General features: G+C 47.0%; 1 protein-coding gene across 4 annotated transcripts in view; it reads right to left on the bottom strand.

The window, feature by feature from the left end:
• LOC146059772 (solute carrier family 13 member 2-like) overlaps positions 1 to 14,427 on the bottom strand; it is a 43,099-nt gene extending 28,672 nt beyond the window's left edge. For 3 of the 4 annotated variants that reach the window (XM_083172274.1, XM_083172275.1, XM_083172276.1), the window contains exons 1-2: positions 14,299 to 14,427; positions 10,812 to 10,948 (exon numbers count right to left, since the gene is read on the bottom strand). In XM_083172274.1, coding sequence (XP_083028400.1) covers positions 10,812 to 10,948; positions 14,299 to 14,397 — 236 coding nt within the window. In that variant the 5' untranslated portion in view covers positions 14,398 to 14,427. The remainder of the gene's footprint in view (positions 1 to 10,811; positions 10,949 to 14,298) is intronic. The other variant, XM_083172277.1, reaches the window with a different exon arrangement.
• Between the last annotated feature and the right edge of the window lie 2,038 nt (positions 14,428 to 16,465).

The raw sequence follows: 16,465 nt of genomic DNA, 5'->3' as shown, positions 1-16,465 counted from the left end.
TTCGATGGGAACGACCAATCGTTCAAATCATTGTTAATGATGCTTGTACCTGCCGATCGTTAACGATGGTCTATGATCTTCCCTACATGCAGGAAGATCATAGAACAATCTGTTGTGAAGTGTACCATATTATTCCGTGTGTACGCACAATGAACGATTTGATACACTTGTGAAGGAATATAGAACGCTTCTGGCAATGTTCAGTGTGTAACCTCCTTTTAGGATGAGAAATGAAGGTAAGTGACAACATGGAGTGGCGTGTGTAATGAAGAGAAGCATTGCTAAAAGTACAGCTCTTAAGGACAGATTGCACAGTGAAATACATACAGTAAGATGAGGTGATTGCAATAATCAATGCAGGAGGTGGCAAAGGTGATAAAGGTGGTCATGGTGATTTACACGGAGAGGAAAGGACACATTTTGCTAATGTTGCTAAGGTAAATGCATCACTGGTGAAGTGGAGGATGGAGACAATACATAAAGAGCAGGCGAGAGCGTGTCACGGTGACACTGTCATTTTATGGGAGATGGGAGGAGAAGAATATGTGGTGGCTCGTGGTGGTGGAAAGATGATACAGTATACTCAATTTTGGTTAACTTAAGCATTAAGTACCATCAAGCCATCCAAGTAGAGATGGCAGAGAAGGAATCAGACCTATAGTAGAAGGAAGCATAAGAAGACATAAATAATATATAGATATATGTTTATTATTATTGTTATTATTATTAATAATAATAATAATAATAATCATTTTATTTATATGGCTCTCTTTCTCCAACAGGACTCAAGGAAATTTGCAGGTATCAAAAACAAAGCACATAGGCCCTTATGCTAGTTGAATCGAATGTGTCACAAACCGCAGATCTCACCATCGGAAACATCGCTCATTACCATCTCGATGGTCGGTACTGCGTGAGAGGCCTGTCATCCGCAGGACTTCTGATGTGTGGCGCGATGTCCCCTGTGTCCCCGCGGTCGGTTGCCATAGTTCCCTGCCAAGCGCACGCCGTTCCCGGACAGCATGGGTGCCGCCATGACACTCTCAAGTCAGCTGATTCCCCAGACCAATCCCCGCTGTCCATCCACGTCACCTCTGACCCACACACCTGTACCTGGATCAAGGTGTGTGCTCCTTTCCCAGCATTGATTGGTGCTACAGCTGGCAGCCAATCACAGACAAGCAAGGGGGATAAAGCCGGCCTGCGGCCTTCCTTCCTTGTCTTGAACAATTGCTTACCTGCTCTCAGTATTCTCCTGTGACAGAGAAGTTCCAAGACTCCGAGATCTCCAGGCTCCCCTGTGATTCTCTCCAGCGTTACCTGCATCCGCTATACTTACCTGGGTTGTCCATCTCCAGAAGACTCCTGCTATTCCACCTTTGCAGTCGAGTACAGGTGCCTCGCCATTACCACCATTGGCTCCCAAGCCTTTCAGAGACATTCTCCATCTTGTCCTGAACTAACGACTGGCTCCGTCGACACCAGCGTCGACATTCAGCTGCTGTACTCTATAGAGACATTACCATCTACGTCCTATTGTTCCAGCATAGTCCTGAGTCATTCACCAGCCGTCGGCACCATTGTCGGCACCACAGTCTACCTCAGTTGTCGACATCCTGCGCAATCCTCTGCAGTCTCCAGATTGCCTTCCCTTCTCCATTACTACCTCCAGTATCATCTCCCTTGCCTGCGTCCAGAGGACCAGGGCAGGGGGCCGCGACCTGCCTGTCAGACGCAGCTAAGTCCAAAGTTCCTTGCGGGGCTCCCTGGTGAATACCGCTGGCAGGTTAGACTCCGCGCCCCTGTTCCTGGTCTCCGTCAACTCTCTGGTTCGCTGTGCCCTGATCTCCCCGTGTATGTCCTACATCAAACCCTCTGCCTTTGGCTCTCCAGCGCCCTCCACTGGTCCACCACGGTCACAGCCGGGAACACAAATCCCGCCTGCGCTGACAGTTTGTTCAAGACCGATGGACTCGGCTCAAGACCCCAGTGTGGGACCAGCGGTCATCCAAAATGTTACCGCCCGAATAGAGACTCAAGAAGCCACACAGCAGCGAGTGATAAAATTCCTCCAAGAGGTATCCAATCGATTGGACACATTGCAACAGTCATTGCCGACTCCTGTGTCAACTGCCCAGGGGAATCTGTCTCCACCCGCTGCTCTACCTTCTCGTCTCCTGCTACCTGTCCCCAGCAAATATGACGGCGATCCAAAACTCTGCCGGGGGTTTATCAACCAGTGTCAGATCCAGTTTGAACTTCTTCCACACAATTTCCCTACCGCCAGAATTAAAATAGCCTACATGGTTTCTTTGCTAACTGGCTCCGCCCTCAATTGGGTATCACCGTTATGGGAGAGATCTGATCCCCTGTTGTCAGACTATGGCAAATTCTTACAGACTTTCCGCCGTATATTTGATGTACCTGGACGCTCTACTTCAGCATCCACAGATTTACTACGGGTCAAACAAGGGTCCCGATCCATGGGACAATATGTGATCCAGTTCCAGACTTTGGCCTCTGAGTTACAATGGAATAACGAAGCCCTGACAGCCGCGTTCTGGCTAGGGGTATCAGACCGCATTAAAGACGAACTGGCCACCCGCGATCTTCCTGATTCCTTGGAAGACTTAATCTCCTTGTGTGTAAAGATTGATCTCCGCCTCAGAGAAAGAGGTCTAGAGAAACAAAAGAAGTTAATTCCCAAGTTTACTCCTCGAGTACACTCAGAGTCCCCTGCGAGTGAAGAACCAATGCAAATAGGTAGATCACGCCTGACTCCTGAGGAGCGTTCCCGTCGACAGCGCAACAAACTCTGCATTTACTGTGCTGCTCCCAGTCACTTCATCAATGATTGTCCCGAGCGGTCGGGAAACTCCAGGGCCTAACCTGTAACGGAGGAGTTAGGTTAGGTCATGTCTCAAAGTCTCCTCCCTGTACTGACTTTATCCTCCCAGTGTCCTTAGAGTCCCCTGCTGGACTCAGATCAAGCTCCGCTTTGGTCGACTCCGGGTCGGCAGGAAATTTCATTTCTCAACATCTTGTTACCAAGTTACAAATTCCCGTGATGCCTCTACATCCTCATCTCATTGTCACAGCAGTGGATGGCAGTAAAATTCCGGGCAGTGAGGTACGTGCCTGTACCAAGCCGGTTCTGCTGAAAGTGGGCACATTACATCAAGAGCACATTAAATTTTTTGTCATTCCTAAAGCATCTTATGACGTTGTATTGGGCCTCCCCTGGCTCAGGCTCCACAACCCCACCATCAACTGGTCGCTTTTACAATTAGAGCAATGGAGTCATCATTGTCATCAGCATTGCATCAATCCTGTGATACCTGTGCGCTCTGCTGTGGCCACCTCTGTACCTGGCCTCCCCGAAGTTTACAAAGACTTTGCTGACGTGTTCTGTGAACAATCAGCCGACACACTACCGCCCCACCGTCAGTGGGATTGTCCAATTGACCTCCTTCCTGGAAAGACTCCTCCCAAGGGACGTACATACCCCCTGTCGGCCCCTGAGACTCAAGCCATGTCTACATATATTCGTGAGAACTTACAGAAAGGCTTCATCAGACCCTCAAAATCCCCAGCAGGCGCAGGATTCTTTTTTGTAAAAAAAAAAGATGGTGGTCTGCGACCTTGTATTGATTACAGAGGGTTAAATAACATCACAGTCAAAAACAGCTATCCGCTCCCCTTGATTACAGAATTATTCGATCGAGTGAAAGGTGCCACCGTCTTCACCAAGCTGGACCTCCGTGGGGCATACAACTTGATACGTATCCGCAAGGGTGATGAGTGGAAGACTGCATTCAATACGAGGGATGGTCACTACGAGTATTTAGTGATGCCCTTCGGCCTCTGCAATGCCCCAGCTGTCTTTCAACAATTTGTTAACGAGGTCTTCCGAGACATGCTGTACGTCTGTCTTGTGGTCTATTTGGACGACATTCTAATATTCTCCAGAGATCTGCATTCACACCGTTCCCAAGTCAAAGAGGTCCTCCTCCGTCTCAGAAAAAATCGACTCTACGGCAAGATCTCCAAATGCACATTTGAGGTACCCTCAGTTCCATTTCTAGGATACCTAATTTCCGGGTCACAATTGAGCATGGACCCCGAGAAATTGGAAGCCATCACTGGGTGGTCTCAACCCACTACATTGAAAGCCGTACAACGCTTTATTGGCTTCGCCAACTATTACCGAAAATTCATCCGGGGTTTCTCCACTCTGATTGCTCCTATTACAGCTCTCACCCGCAAGGGTAGCAACCCGTCTGTCTGGTCCCCAGAGGCCTTGTCGGCATTCCAGTTGCTGAAACAGTCATTCATCTCTGCACCCATTCTGTCCCAGCCTGATATGGAACGACCTTTTTCCCTAGAAGTCGATGCCTCTAACATAGGGGTAGGTGCAGTACTGTCTCAGACATCCGAGGATGGGAAACAGCATCCCTGTGGTTTTTTCTCACGCAAATTCTTACCAGCAGAGAGAAATTATTCCATAGGCGACCAGGAGTTACTGGCTATTAAATTAGCACTCGAAGAATGGAGGTATCTCTTGGAAGGCGCCAAATTTCCAGTCATCATATACACTGATCATAAAAATCTCCTGTACCTGCAGTCGGCTCAGTGTATGAATCCTCGTCAGGCCCGGTGGTCTTTATTCTTTTCCAGATTTTCTTTCAAGATCTTGTACCGTCCTGGTTCTCAAAATGTAAAGGCCGATGCCTTATCTCGCTCCATGGAAGAGGATCCTCTAGTACCCGAGAATCATCCCATCATTGACCCCATCGCATTTGCTCCCACGCAACTTTCTCCGGTACCTCCTCCTGGCAAAACTCTGGTACCCCCTGAGCTCCGCCAAAGACTGCTGTCCTGGGCTCACAAGTCCTTATTCTCCGGACACCCTGGCGTTCAGGGCACTTTTGAAATCCTCCAACGTTCTTACTGGTGGCCCCAGATGAGAAAAGACGTCAAAGACTTTGTGGCATCGTGTACTGTCTGTACCCAGCATAAAACCCCCCGTCAAATTCCTGCTGGAAAACTTTGCCCCTTATCTATTCCAACTCGTCCATGGACGCACATTTCAATGGACTTCATCACAGAGTTACCCAAGTCCCAAGAATACAACACCGTCTGGGTGGTAGTTGACCGTTTTTCGAAGATGGCCCGATTCATACCGCTCTCCGGGTTACCCTCTGCTCCTACTTTGGCCCAGTTATTCGTGCAGCACATCTTCAAAAGCCATGGCCTGCCTACAGAAATCATCTCTGACCGAGGAGTGCAATTTGTGGCACGCTTTTGGAGAGCCCTGTCTTCAGCCCTTCAAATTAAATTGAAGTTTTCATCTGCATATCATCCGCAGTCCAATGGCCAGACAGAAAGGGTCAATCAGGACCTCGAGACATTCCTACGGCTGTACATCTCATCTTCCCAGGATGATTGGTCCAAGCTACTCCATTGGGCTGAGTTGCCCATAATTACAGGTACCATTCATCCACAGGTCACTCCCCCTTCTTCATTGTTTATGGCCAACATCCCAGGCCACCCACCTTCGAGGCATTAGCAACCATCGAAGTGCCAGCAGCTACCGCAGCCCTGAGACACTTTTCACAAATCTGGAAGAAAGTGCACTTCAATCTAAAAAAAGCTTCTGTTCGTTACAAGTTCTTTGCGGATCGTAAGAGACGTGCAGTACCAGAATTCCGTCCTGGTGACAAAGTATGGCTGTCTACCCGAAACATACGACTGAGGGTCCCCTCAATGAAATTTGCGCCTCGATTCATAGGTCCATATATTGTCGAACAGAAGATCAACCCGGTAGCATACAAAATAAAATTACCCAAGTCTTTACGCATTCCCAACTCCTTTCATGTCTCCTTGCTACGACCTCTAATTCTGAATCGCTTCCAGTCTTCATCCCCGGTATCACCGCAAGTCAGAACTGAGCGAGGAGTGGAGTTTGAGATAAAAAAGATCGTGGATTCTCGCCATCGTTATGGACGCCTTCAGTATCTCATTGACTGGAAGGGATATGGTCCTGAGGAGAGAAGTTGGACCAATGCGGAAGACGTTCATGCTCCTCGTCTAAGAGAAAAGTTCCATCAGGAACATCCTTCCAAGCCCAAAGGGTGTTCGGTGCCCACCCTAAAAGGAGGGGGTACTGTCACAAACCGCAGATCTCACCATCGGAAACATCGCTCATTACCATCTCGATGGTCGGTACTGCGTGAGAGGCCTGTCATCCGCAGGACTTCTGATGTGTGGCGCGATGTCCCCTGTGTCCCCGCGGTCGGTTGCCATAGTTCCCTGCCAAGCGCACGCCGTTCCCGGACAGCATGGGTGCCGCCATGACACTCTCAAGTCAGCTGATTCCCCAGACCAATCCCCGCTGTCCATCCACGTCACCTCTGACCCACACACCTGTACCTGGATCAAGGTGTGTGCTCCTTTCCCAGCATTGATTGGTGCTACAGCTGGCAGCCAATCACAGACAAGCAAGGGGGATAAAGCCGGCCTGCGGCCTTCCTTCCTTGTCTTGAACAATTGCTTACCTGCTCTCAGTATTCTCCTGTGACAGAGAAGTTCCAAGACTCCGAGATCTCCAGGCTCCCCTGTGATTCTCTCCAGCGTTACCTGCATCCGCTATACTTACCTGGGTTGTCCATCTCCAGAAGACTCCTGCTATTCCACCTTTGCAGTCGAGTACAGGTGCCTCGCCATTACCACCATTGGCTCCCAAGCCTTTCAGAGACATTCTCCATCTTGTCCTGAACTAACGACTGGCTCCGTCGACACCAGCGTCGACATTCAGCTGCTGTACTCTATAGAGACATTACCATCTACGTCCTATTGTTCCAGCATAGTCCTGAGTCATTCACCAGCCGTCGGCACCATTGTCGGCACCACAGTCTACCTCAGTTGTCGACATCCTGCGCAATCCTCTGCAGTCTCCAGATTGCCTTCCCTTCTCCATTACTACCTCCAGTATCATCTCCCTTGCCTGCGTCCAGAGGACCAGGGCAGGGGGCCGCGACCTGCCTGTCAGACGCAGCTAAGTCCAAAGTTCCTTGCGGGGCTCCCTGGTGAATACCGCTGGCAGGTTAGACTCCGCGCCCCTGTTCCTGGTCTCCGTCAACTCTCTGGTTCGCTGTGCCCTGATCTCCCCGTGTATGTCCTACATCAAACCCTCTGCCTTTGGCTCTCCAGCGCCCTCCACTGGTCCACCACGGTCACAGCCGGGAACACAAATCCCGCCTGCGCTGACAGAATGGATGCGTATTTCGGACAGACACCGAGGGTTCTTAGCGCCGCCTACCGTACGGATCGCTCACACCATCCGAATACGGTAAGACGCCGAGCGAATGGACCGCGAGTGGATGTTTCATGCGAACACCTCCCCCATTCTCCGATGGTTGTCGACCATCGAAAGATGGACCGAGCGTTCAGGCAGCACCGAGTGCTCCAGACCACTCAGACATTTTTCTGTATGAAAGCAGAGATATGGGGTGGCAGCTGACATCCGGCTATGTCAGATGTCCGCCCCCCACACGTGCATCACAGCCGGATTACCGTACGTACGCCCAGCGTTTTCGTTTTCTGCACGGAACTCACGCCGTGTTTGGACGTGCGAGGCATTCGCACATACGCAGAAATACCTTTGCACATGCGCAAACACCAAACATTGGCCGTCTAACCGCACACGCAGCCGTCCGACTCAATCAGAATAAGGGCCATAGTGCAAAGATTAATACAAAAATACAGAAGTAAAAAGAAAATCTAGAGCACACAATAAGCCATTTTGGTCACATATTCCATCCAAAAAAGGTACCAGCTGAGAAAGCTGTGTTGGGAGCACTGCGTTAGATTAACCAGGGTGGAATAGGTCAGGCATAGAAGAAAATGATACAGGTTGAGTACCCCTTATCCAAATATCCGTTATCCAAATTATAAACCATTGCTTGGCATTCACATTCAGTGACTGAGACAGTACAAAAACTTTGGATGACATTTAGGGGGAAATTTACTACAGGAAATTTGTAAAAAAATAGGTGTATTTGTATCCAGAAATACACTTATTTTTGACATTTACTATCCCGAAAATACGTCAATTTGTAGTCGTATTGATGTGCTATCAATACGAATACGAATTGCCGTATTTTCGGCATAGTAAATGTCAAAAATAAGTGTATTTCTGGATACAAATACACCTATTTTTTACAAATTTCCGGTACTTGTTTCCTAGCACGGCCACAATCTTATGGATCGTGTACCTTTAAGTTAAGGTACACGATCCACACGATGGACCCGATTTCCTTTGAAATCAGGTCCATTTTGCCGGCTAGGACACAATATCGGGGGCATCGCGTCGGTCGGGACCATTAACATTGGTCCCGACGCGACCGACGCGATGCCCCCGATTTTTCCATAGGCTTCAATGTTAAAAAATATTTTAACATTGAAATCGTGTCGGGAAAGGTAAAATATCGGGGGCATCGCGTCGGTCGGGACCATTAACATTGGTCCCGACGCGATGCCCCCGATTTTTCCATAGGTTTCAATGTTAAAATATTTTTTAACATTGAAATCGTGAGAAAATGTGAAAAATGTGAAATGGGCCAATATGACCCATTTCACATTATAGATGTAACCGTCGTCACCCCACGATAGACGCCAACCCAAAGCGTGGCGAGCGCAGCGAGCCCGCGAGGGGCGGCGGTGCGCGTCCTCCGACCTTTTCATTCCCCTACTATCCACGTCGGCGTGGAGTTGAGAATAGAATAGTGTGGCGAGCGCAGCGAGCCACCTCGCCCGAAGCGTGGCGAGCGCAGCGAGCCCCGCGAGGGGACGCGTATAACTTCACAGGTATACGCGTGCGCTCGCCACGCTTCGGGCTCGGTGGCTCGCTGCGCTCGCCACACTATTCTATTCTCAACTCCACGCCGACGTGGATAGTAGGGGAATGAAAAGGTCGGAGGACGCGCACCGCCGCCCCTCGCGGGCTCGCTGCGCTCGCCACGCTTCGGGTTGGCGTCTATCGTGGGGTGGGGTTTACGCCGTTAAATTTGGGGGGGTTGGGAATATTTTACATTGAATCCAATGTAAAATCGGGTCCCAGGGACCCGATTTGCATTTCATTCAATCAAAAAATCGGGTCGAAAATCGGTCGGTCGCGTCGATCGCATCGCATGCGACCAAATCGCATGCGATGCGATCGACCCGATTTTTCCGACACGACCACCCCGATGTAAATCGGTGTGGCCGTGCTAGGAAACAAGTACCAAATTTCCTTTAGTAAATTTCCCCCTTAATAGGATGCGATTTTTAGATATTTTCACATTCGCCCATTATCGCACTTTTTACAATCGCATTTTTTGCTGCGAATTCGCATATTTAATGAAAAAAAAACCTTTTACACAGTTTTTAAGACAGGACCATGCACAGATCTCAATGATCTGTGCAGGGTTCTGGCCAATTCGCCTGTCAGAACCTACATTTTAGACACATTTTCCCGATTTCGCATCTCATTAAATATGAGAATTGTATACTTTTCAATGGGAAAACATCTTGATGCGAGTTCCGGCGGGACTAAATATGGCACTTTCAGAATGTGCGATTTAGTGGCAAAATCTGCGGTTTTTGCATTTTTTTTCCATCTCATTAAAACTGCGATTTCGGCCGCAAAAATCACATTTTCAGATCTCATTAAATGTCACCCTTTGTTTCATATTTTAAAACCTATATATATTTGTGTATATTTCATGTGTTTGATGTGCTTATACAACATAAATGCATACCTCATTCAAATATAAAAATATTCGAAATTACGGAATAATCAAAAATTTGAATAATCCAAAAATGTTCTGGTCCTGAGCATTTTGGATAGAGTAAGAGTAGAAAATGTCTAAAGATGGTTGTCCAGAATCATAAATCATTATAGCAGCCTTAAAAAAAAAAACCTTATGGGACTGCTGTTTCAGTGGATGTTGGTCCCACAACTTAAAACTTAAAAAGGTTACAAACCTCTCATGTACAACAATATTTGCAACTGAAATTTTAATCACACATTGCATTTGTACATACAGTATAACTGACTGGTATCACTCACCAACTGTGGCCACCCCCATCATTATACCGGGATGCGGTCAATTGGTCTACAGCATGGTGGTCGACAGTCATTAGGTCGACACTATTAGGTCGACATGGGAAAAGGTCGACATGGGTCTAGGTCGAAATGTCATTAGTTGGACATGTCATTAGTTGGACAGGTCATTAGTTCGACAGGTCATTAGTTCGACAGTCAAAAGGTCAACACTGTTTTTTGAGCCGACATGTGCCAACAGGCGGATTTCATGCCCTACCATCCACTAGGGCGTGGTGGGATGCGGTGTACTTTAAACTGTGTCCATGTTGATTGTGTTGACGTTCAGGTAAAAAAACAGTGAAAAACCCCATGTCGACCTTCTGACTGTCAATCTAGACACTGTCAAACTAATGACCTGTCAAACTAACGACCTTCTGACTGTCAACCTAGACACTGTCAAACTAATGACCTGTCAAACTAACGACCTTCTGACTGTCAACCTAGACACTGTCGAACTAATGACCTGTCAAACTAACGTCCTGTTGAACTAAGGACCTTTCGACCTAGAACCATGTCGACCTTTTCCCATATCTACCTAGACCCATGTTGACCTTTTCCCATGTCAACGTAATGGTGTCGACCATCATGCTGTAGACCAAATGATCCCAACCCATTATACCCTGTCCAAGCTGAACACAAACAAAAACATAGGGAAGAAGCTCACAGGGCAGGTTTGACTCCAACAATCAGCAGCACCCTCAGGGCTATCCGCTTGTGTAAGTTCCATTTCTCAACTGATATTGCCACTAGTAGTCCTCCAATGAAGAGCATGTTGGTATCTTTCAGATATTGGCTACATACCTGAAATGGAAACATTGCATTGAATGCCTACAGATAAAAATTATCTTTCAGGACCATAGTTTAAGCTTTTGTTGCACATGATCTAATCAAGGAAGCATATTAGATAGGGCAGTTGGAAATGGCAGCATATGATTATCCCGCAGGAGGTGAGTGCGTGCACAAGGATGTGCGCCTGCTTGGCCTGCGTCTTGTTACAATTGCATGCTGATGTGATCATGCCGGACCACTTGTGTCTGTCAGAGGAGCTCAGCGTGCCCAGTGCTACCCGGATGTGTGGATTCCTGCAGCACTGGTTAGACAGTAATGCCCTGGACAATGAGCATGTAACCCACCCTGGCAACAAGCCTGTACATAAAATGATGTCAGCAGCATAACTGTGTGTAGCATAATATATAATAGGAATTACTGTGTGTGGCATAATGTGTAATGGGCATTACGGTTTGTGTGGCATAATGTATAATGGGCAATACACTTTGTGTAGCATAATGTGCAATGGGCATTAGTTTGTGTGCCATCTTGTTTAAGGGGGCATCACGGTGCATGGCATAATGTGGTGTGTTGCATAATGTGTAAAGGGCATTACTATAAGTAGGAAAAATGGCTAATGACTTGCTCCAGGCACCATGTGACCTAGCTACACCTCTGGCCCAGACACCACTGTCTGCATGGGCTGGATATCACATCTCCATAAACCCGCCTGTCATTACACATCTTATTGGAGGGTTATTTAGGAGTTTGTGTCATTGTTGTATAATGCTGTTGGGTCTCATGTAAAGGGGTTAATTTATGTATGGGGCAGTAATGGTTAGCCTAATATGGATAACCCCTGTGTGCCTCTATACCCTTCCTACCATCTTGGTTCTCTATCACCTTTCCTACCCCCTGCATCTCTCTATTCCCTGTTTTTTTGCCCAAAGTCTCTTTATAATTTCCCACCACCATGAGTTTCTCTTATTAAGGGTCAGAGGGGGGCTGTGAAGTGGTACATAAAGGTGGGAGTGCTTTGGGTTGGACGGTAAGGTTCTGGTGGGAGTGCTGTGAGAGGCACATTTAGGAAGCTGGGGGTGCTATGGAGTGATTGCTAGAAGGGACCAGCAGAGTGGGGTTTGAGAGGTGGATAGTTAAGGAAAGGGGAGTGCTGTGAGGTGGCATTTGGAAGGGAGGGGGTGACAAGTGGTGGACAGTGAGTGCTGTAAGGGGGCCAGTGAGGATGCCGGCAACAGGGGTTAAAGTGGGCCAGAACAGGGTGGAACCAATTCCTCCTCCGCCTGTCCACCCACCTTGCCAAGCCACATAAGCGCATGTCACCCGGAGCCTCGTACACCTGCCACAGGCACTGGGCTCATCCAGTTAATTGTACAGAATAGGGGCGGTTGATAGTGCTTGAGAGAGTGGAGGTCCACCAGAGATATCAGTGCATGGGGCCCCAAGATTTCTGTTGCTACACACCCAAATTCTGCAAACCACTCAAACACAGTGGTTTGGAACAGTGCTTCCTCTCCAAAAACAGGTCGCTTGCTGTTGCAAATTAATTTTGTAGTTGTAGAAGATTATGGCTCTCCAGTGACCTCTGTTGAGCTACCTAATGCATTTCACCTATGCCAGCGGTTCTCAAACTGTGGGTCCTGACCCCAAAGTGGGTCCCTCCCTTCTCAGCATGGGGTCGTGACTCCATGTTGCTGACCATCAGGCTGATGACTTTTCTAATCTCAGTCAGTGATTCAAGGAGTCTGACAAATCTGTTGAATTGTCTGTTCTTTTAGACTCCTCCCAAAATGCTGTGCCTCCACAATGCTGCCATGTACAGTATGTGCTGTCTGCTGACTACACAGGTGATATGATGACCTTCTGCAGTAACTTGCTGGGGTCCCGTAATTATTTTTATTGTCTGATGGGGTCCCAGAGCAAAATAGTTTGAGGACTCCTGACCTATGCTTTATCAAGGCATCAACACTTGATAAAGTGTAGGTGAAATGGTTGTTGGCTATTTTAACATCTTGTCAGCCAAAGAGGTGAAAGCTCCTATTGTTGTATATTCTATGTACAGAGAAAGAAAACAAATCTACGCAATTGATTAAATACTATTCTGGTCTGCTAATAATACCCCTTTTACACCACCGCAAAAACCCAGGTCACTGGCGGGTCAAACCTGGGTCAGTCGGTCAACCCTGTTCATTTACACGGGACTTCTACTGAAGTCCTGGCCTGGGTTGAACATGGGCAGGACCTGGGTAGAGGGCAGTGTAACTGGGTACGCCGGTTCATCCGTGGCTCCGTTTACATCAATGGGGGAAGCCCAACCTCTGGATCACAGCATCCACAAGTTGGACGGGGGGCGGGGGGGGGGGGAGGCACACAGCCTCCACTGCTATCTGCTGTACTCTGCAGACAGCAGCAGAGGCAGACAGGAGGTAAATGGATGCTTGTGTGCGGAATCCATTCACCTCGCGGATGGGGGCTGGGGGGGGGGGGGGCGCATGGGGGCTAGGTGCTGCCCATCAGCTTAACTTGGTGCTGGGCTTTCCCCCAGTGTGGCGGTATGGGGCCTAGCATGGCGATCGGCGGTCCCGGCGCTTGGAGATGATGTCACCTCAAAGCACCGGCTCAAGAACCGCCTCCACCGGGGGAACACGTGCTGGGTAAAGGGGTGCGATGTAAAAGGTAACAAATGCCCGGTCGCACCCGGGTTGAAGCTGGGTCCAGAGACCCACGCAAAGGGGTAAAACATACTGAAACAATATTGATACAAATGAGTTTATTCTCTGGTCTACAGAAGTTCTAGTATGGAATAATACACAGCAAGAGAGGAGACACATACTGTACTGTAGGACATAAAGGGAATAAACTGCCCCTGATAAGCTGAATTTAGGCAGTGGCCATTTATATTTTATACACTTTCTTTTCTATTTTCTTCACTTACTGTATTTTAATATTTCACCATTTTATCAAAGAAATAATACAAGTTATATTTTTTCTGTTATCATAAGCCTCTTAGTGAACCCATATGATTAATTACTTTTTCTTGTATGGGTGTTTCAAACCACATCATACTGTACTTTTCTACTTTGAAAACCTAGTTTTAGGGAGATTATGGTAATTTGCAGAATGAGCCACACATAGCATATGACTTGCCATTCAAGGGATATGTCATGCTCTGCCTAAAGGCCATGTCTAGCTCCATCTATGGGTGTGTCCTCCAGGGTGATTTCCCCCATATCTCTGCCTCTCTCCCGTAGCAGTGTTATTATTAGCCCCTAGAGTGCCCACTCTCCACATCTGTGCTTAAAAAAAATATGGTTTACTAAGGTTTGGAAGAATTGCATATAACTAAATAATGGATAAATACTTACAGTTGTGGAGTCCATGATACCCATCATAGGAAAGAGCACCACTGGGAAGAGGGCAGTGACAGCCAGCGGTAGAGCTTCTGTGCACCAGAATAAAGCCATTATAATGATCACATAGCCGCAGCTCGATTCCTGTGGGGCACATAAGAACAGACAAGGAAGTAAGTATATAGTGTTAGATCTGTTTGCAGGTGAAAGAGTTATAGAGACACACCAGAAGATTCAAACTATGAACTTAAACTATCAATAGGCCAGTTACTTAACTAGTGATGTTGGTTTATTGAGAGCATGTACAGCTGTACTCACTGTTACATGTACACTGATAAAGAGTAGCTTGAACGAAGTAGCGTTTCAATAAGTAAGTGAGTATATGTAGACACTGGTTAGTGGTGCAGAAACACTAGAATCATTGTTTATTGCAGGTAATTACATGTCTTTCTCAAGTACAATTTGAGAACATTTGAAATATATATATCAGTCCCAGCAATATCTTATACGGAATTGTTCTTAAATATACTCCATAAAACATATTTATCACCACATCATCGATACCTGATGGGAATGTTACCAGATCATTCATGCCCAAGGTGTGATTCCTAAAGGGCAGAATTATTTCATTGTTTATGGGACTGCCCAATAATTAGAAGATTCTAGGTACATTTTTGGAGATTTGTAATTTAGCATTTAGTAAGTCGCTTAACCCTGACTGGGCAGTTTTTGGTATCACACTGGAAAGAACCCGGATGACACAAGGAGTTAAAAAGTTATTCATAATTGCATCCGCAGCTGCTAAAAAATGCACCCTTCAATTGTGGAAACAACCCACATCCCCCCAATATCTCTTCTTTTGGCCAAATTGTCCAATATGTATAGAATGGAGTGGCCTGAGGCTTCATTGCAAAATTATACATTTACTGAGAAGATTTTCGAGACGTGGGAGAGTTATATAGAACCCTTGTCAGACTCTAAGAAAGAACAGATATGGCAGTGTTTCAAAAATATGCTGTGGTATGAAATGCAAGTGTGTATGCAGGATCCCCCAATATCACCTGCTATGCATGACCTATAGTCACGTAGTTCCTCTTAATAATGAACTCTTTGGTTAGGGTTTGAGGTTATCTCTGGGCCGGATACAGACTATACTGTATACCAGGCCGGATACTGTATCTTTATTCTCTCTTTACTGTTTTGTATTGGATATTGTGATAACACATTTTGTTACAATATATATGTTTGGAGCTTGTTTATTTTTATTATATACAAATTGTAAATTTCATGTTGAGTTATGTACTGAGAAATTATATCATTATTGTATTTTCTGATTATGCTTCAATCAAAGAAAAGATAAATTAAGTGATAACTACAGTATGGACATATTCCTTCAGGCTGAGCTTTCACTAGCTGGCGGGCGCTGGCGGAGGGTGAGCTCGGGGACGTCTCACTTGCTCGCGCGTTTCATAGCTGAGAATGGGGCACGCAAGCATCTCGTACACGCACGCCCCATTCTGGCACACCGTTGTGTGGGGCGGTGATTGGTGATCAACGTGCCAGGAGACACTCTAATGAAAGCGGCTCCATTTGTATCACTTTCCTAGTTTCTATTAGAGTTCTAATAAGACTGCTTGTAGAGTATACTATTTTTAAAAAGCTCCATTCTTTCCTTCTCTTTCTTCCAAACAGGGGGCCTGGATCAGAGGTGCATTCAGTTTGCGCACATTTGTGATTTTATTAATGATCCTTAAGTGCAAAAATATGCAAATGCCAGTTTAAGATTTCCCTTGTGTACTTTGCTGGAACAAACTGAGCCAATCCACTTTTCTTATCTAAGCAGGAAACCCGGCACATGGTTAGGAGCAGGAGACCCGGCATAACAATGTGAGCAGGAGACCCGGCATAACAATGTGAGCAGGAGTACCGGCATAACAATGTGAGCAGGAGACCCGGCATACCAATGCGAGGAGACCCGGCATAACAATGTAAGCAGGAGACCCGGCATAACAATGTGAGCAGGATACCCGGCATAACAATGTGAGCAGGAGACCCGGCATAACAATGTGAGCAGGAGACCCGGCATAACAAAGTGAGCAGGAGACCCGGCATAACAATGTGAGCAGGAGACCCGGCATAACAATGTGAGCAGGAGACCCGGCATAACAATGTGAGCAGGAGA

The sequence above is a fragment of the Crinia signifera genome, chromosome 2 (assembly GCF_055691185.1).
Source record: "Crinia signifera chromosome 2, ASM5569118v1, whole genome shotgun sequence".
Classification (NCBI taxonomy): Eukaryota; Metazoa; Chordata; class Amphibia; order Anura; family Myobatrachidae; genus Crinia; species Crinia signifera.
This window is presented reverse-complemented; position numbering and strand designations above follow the sequence as displayed.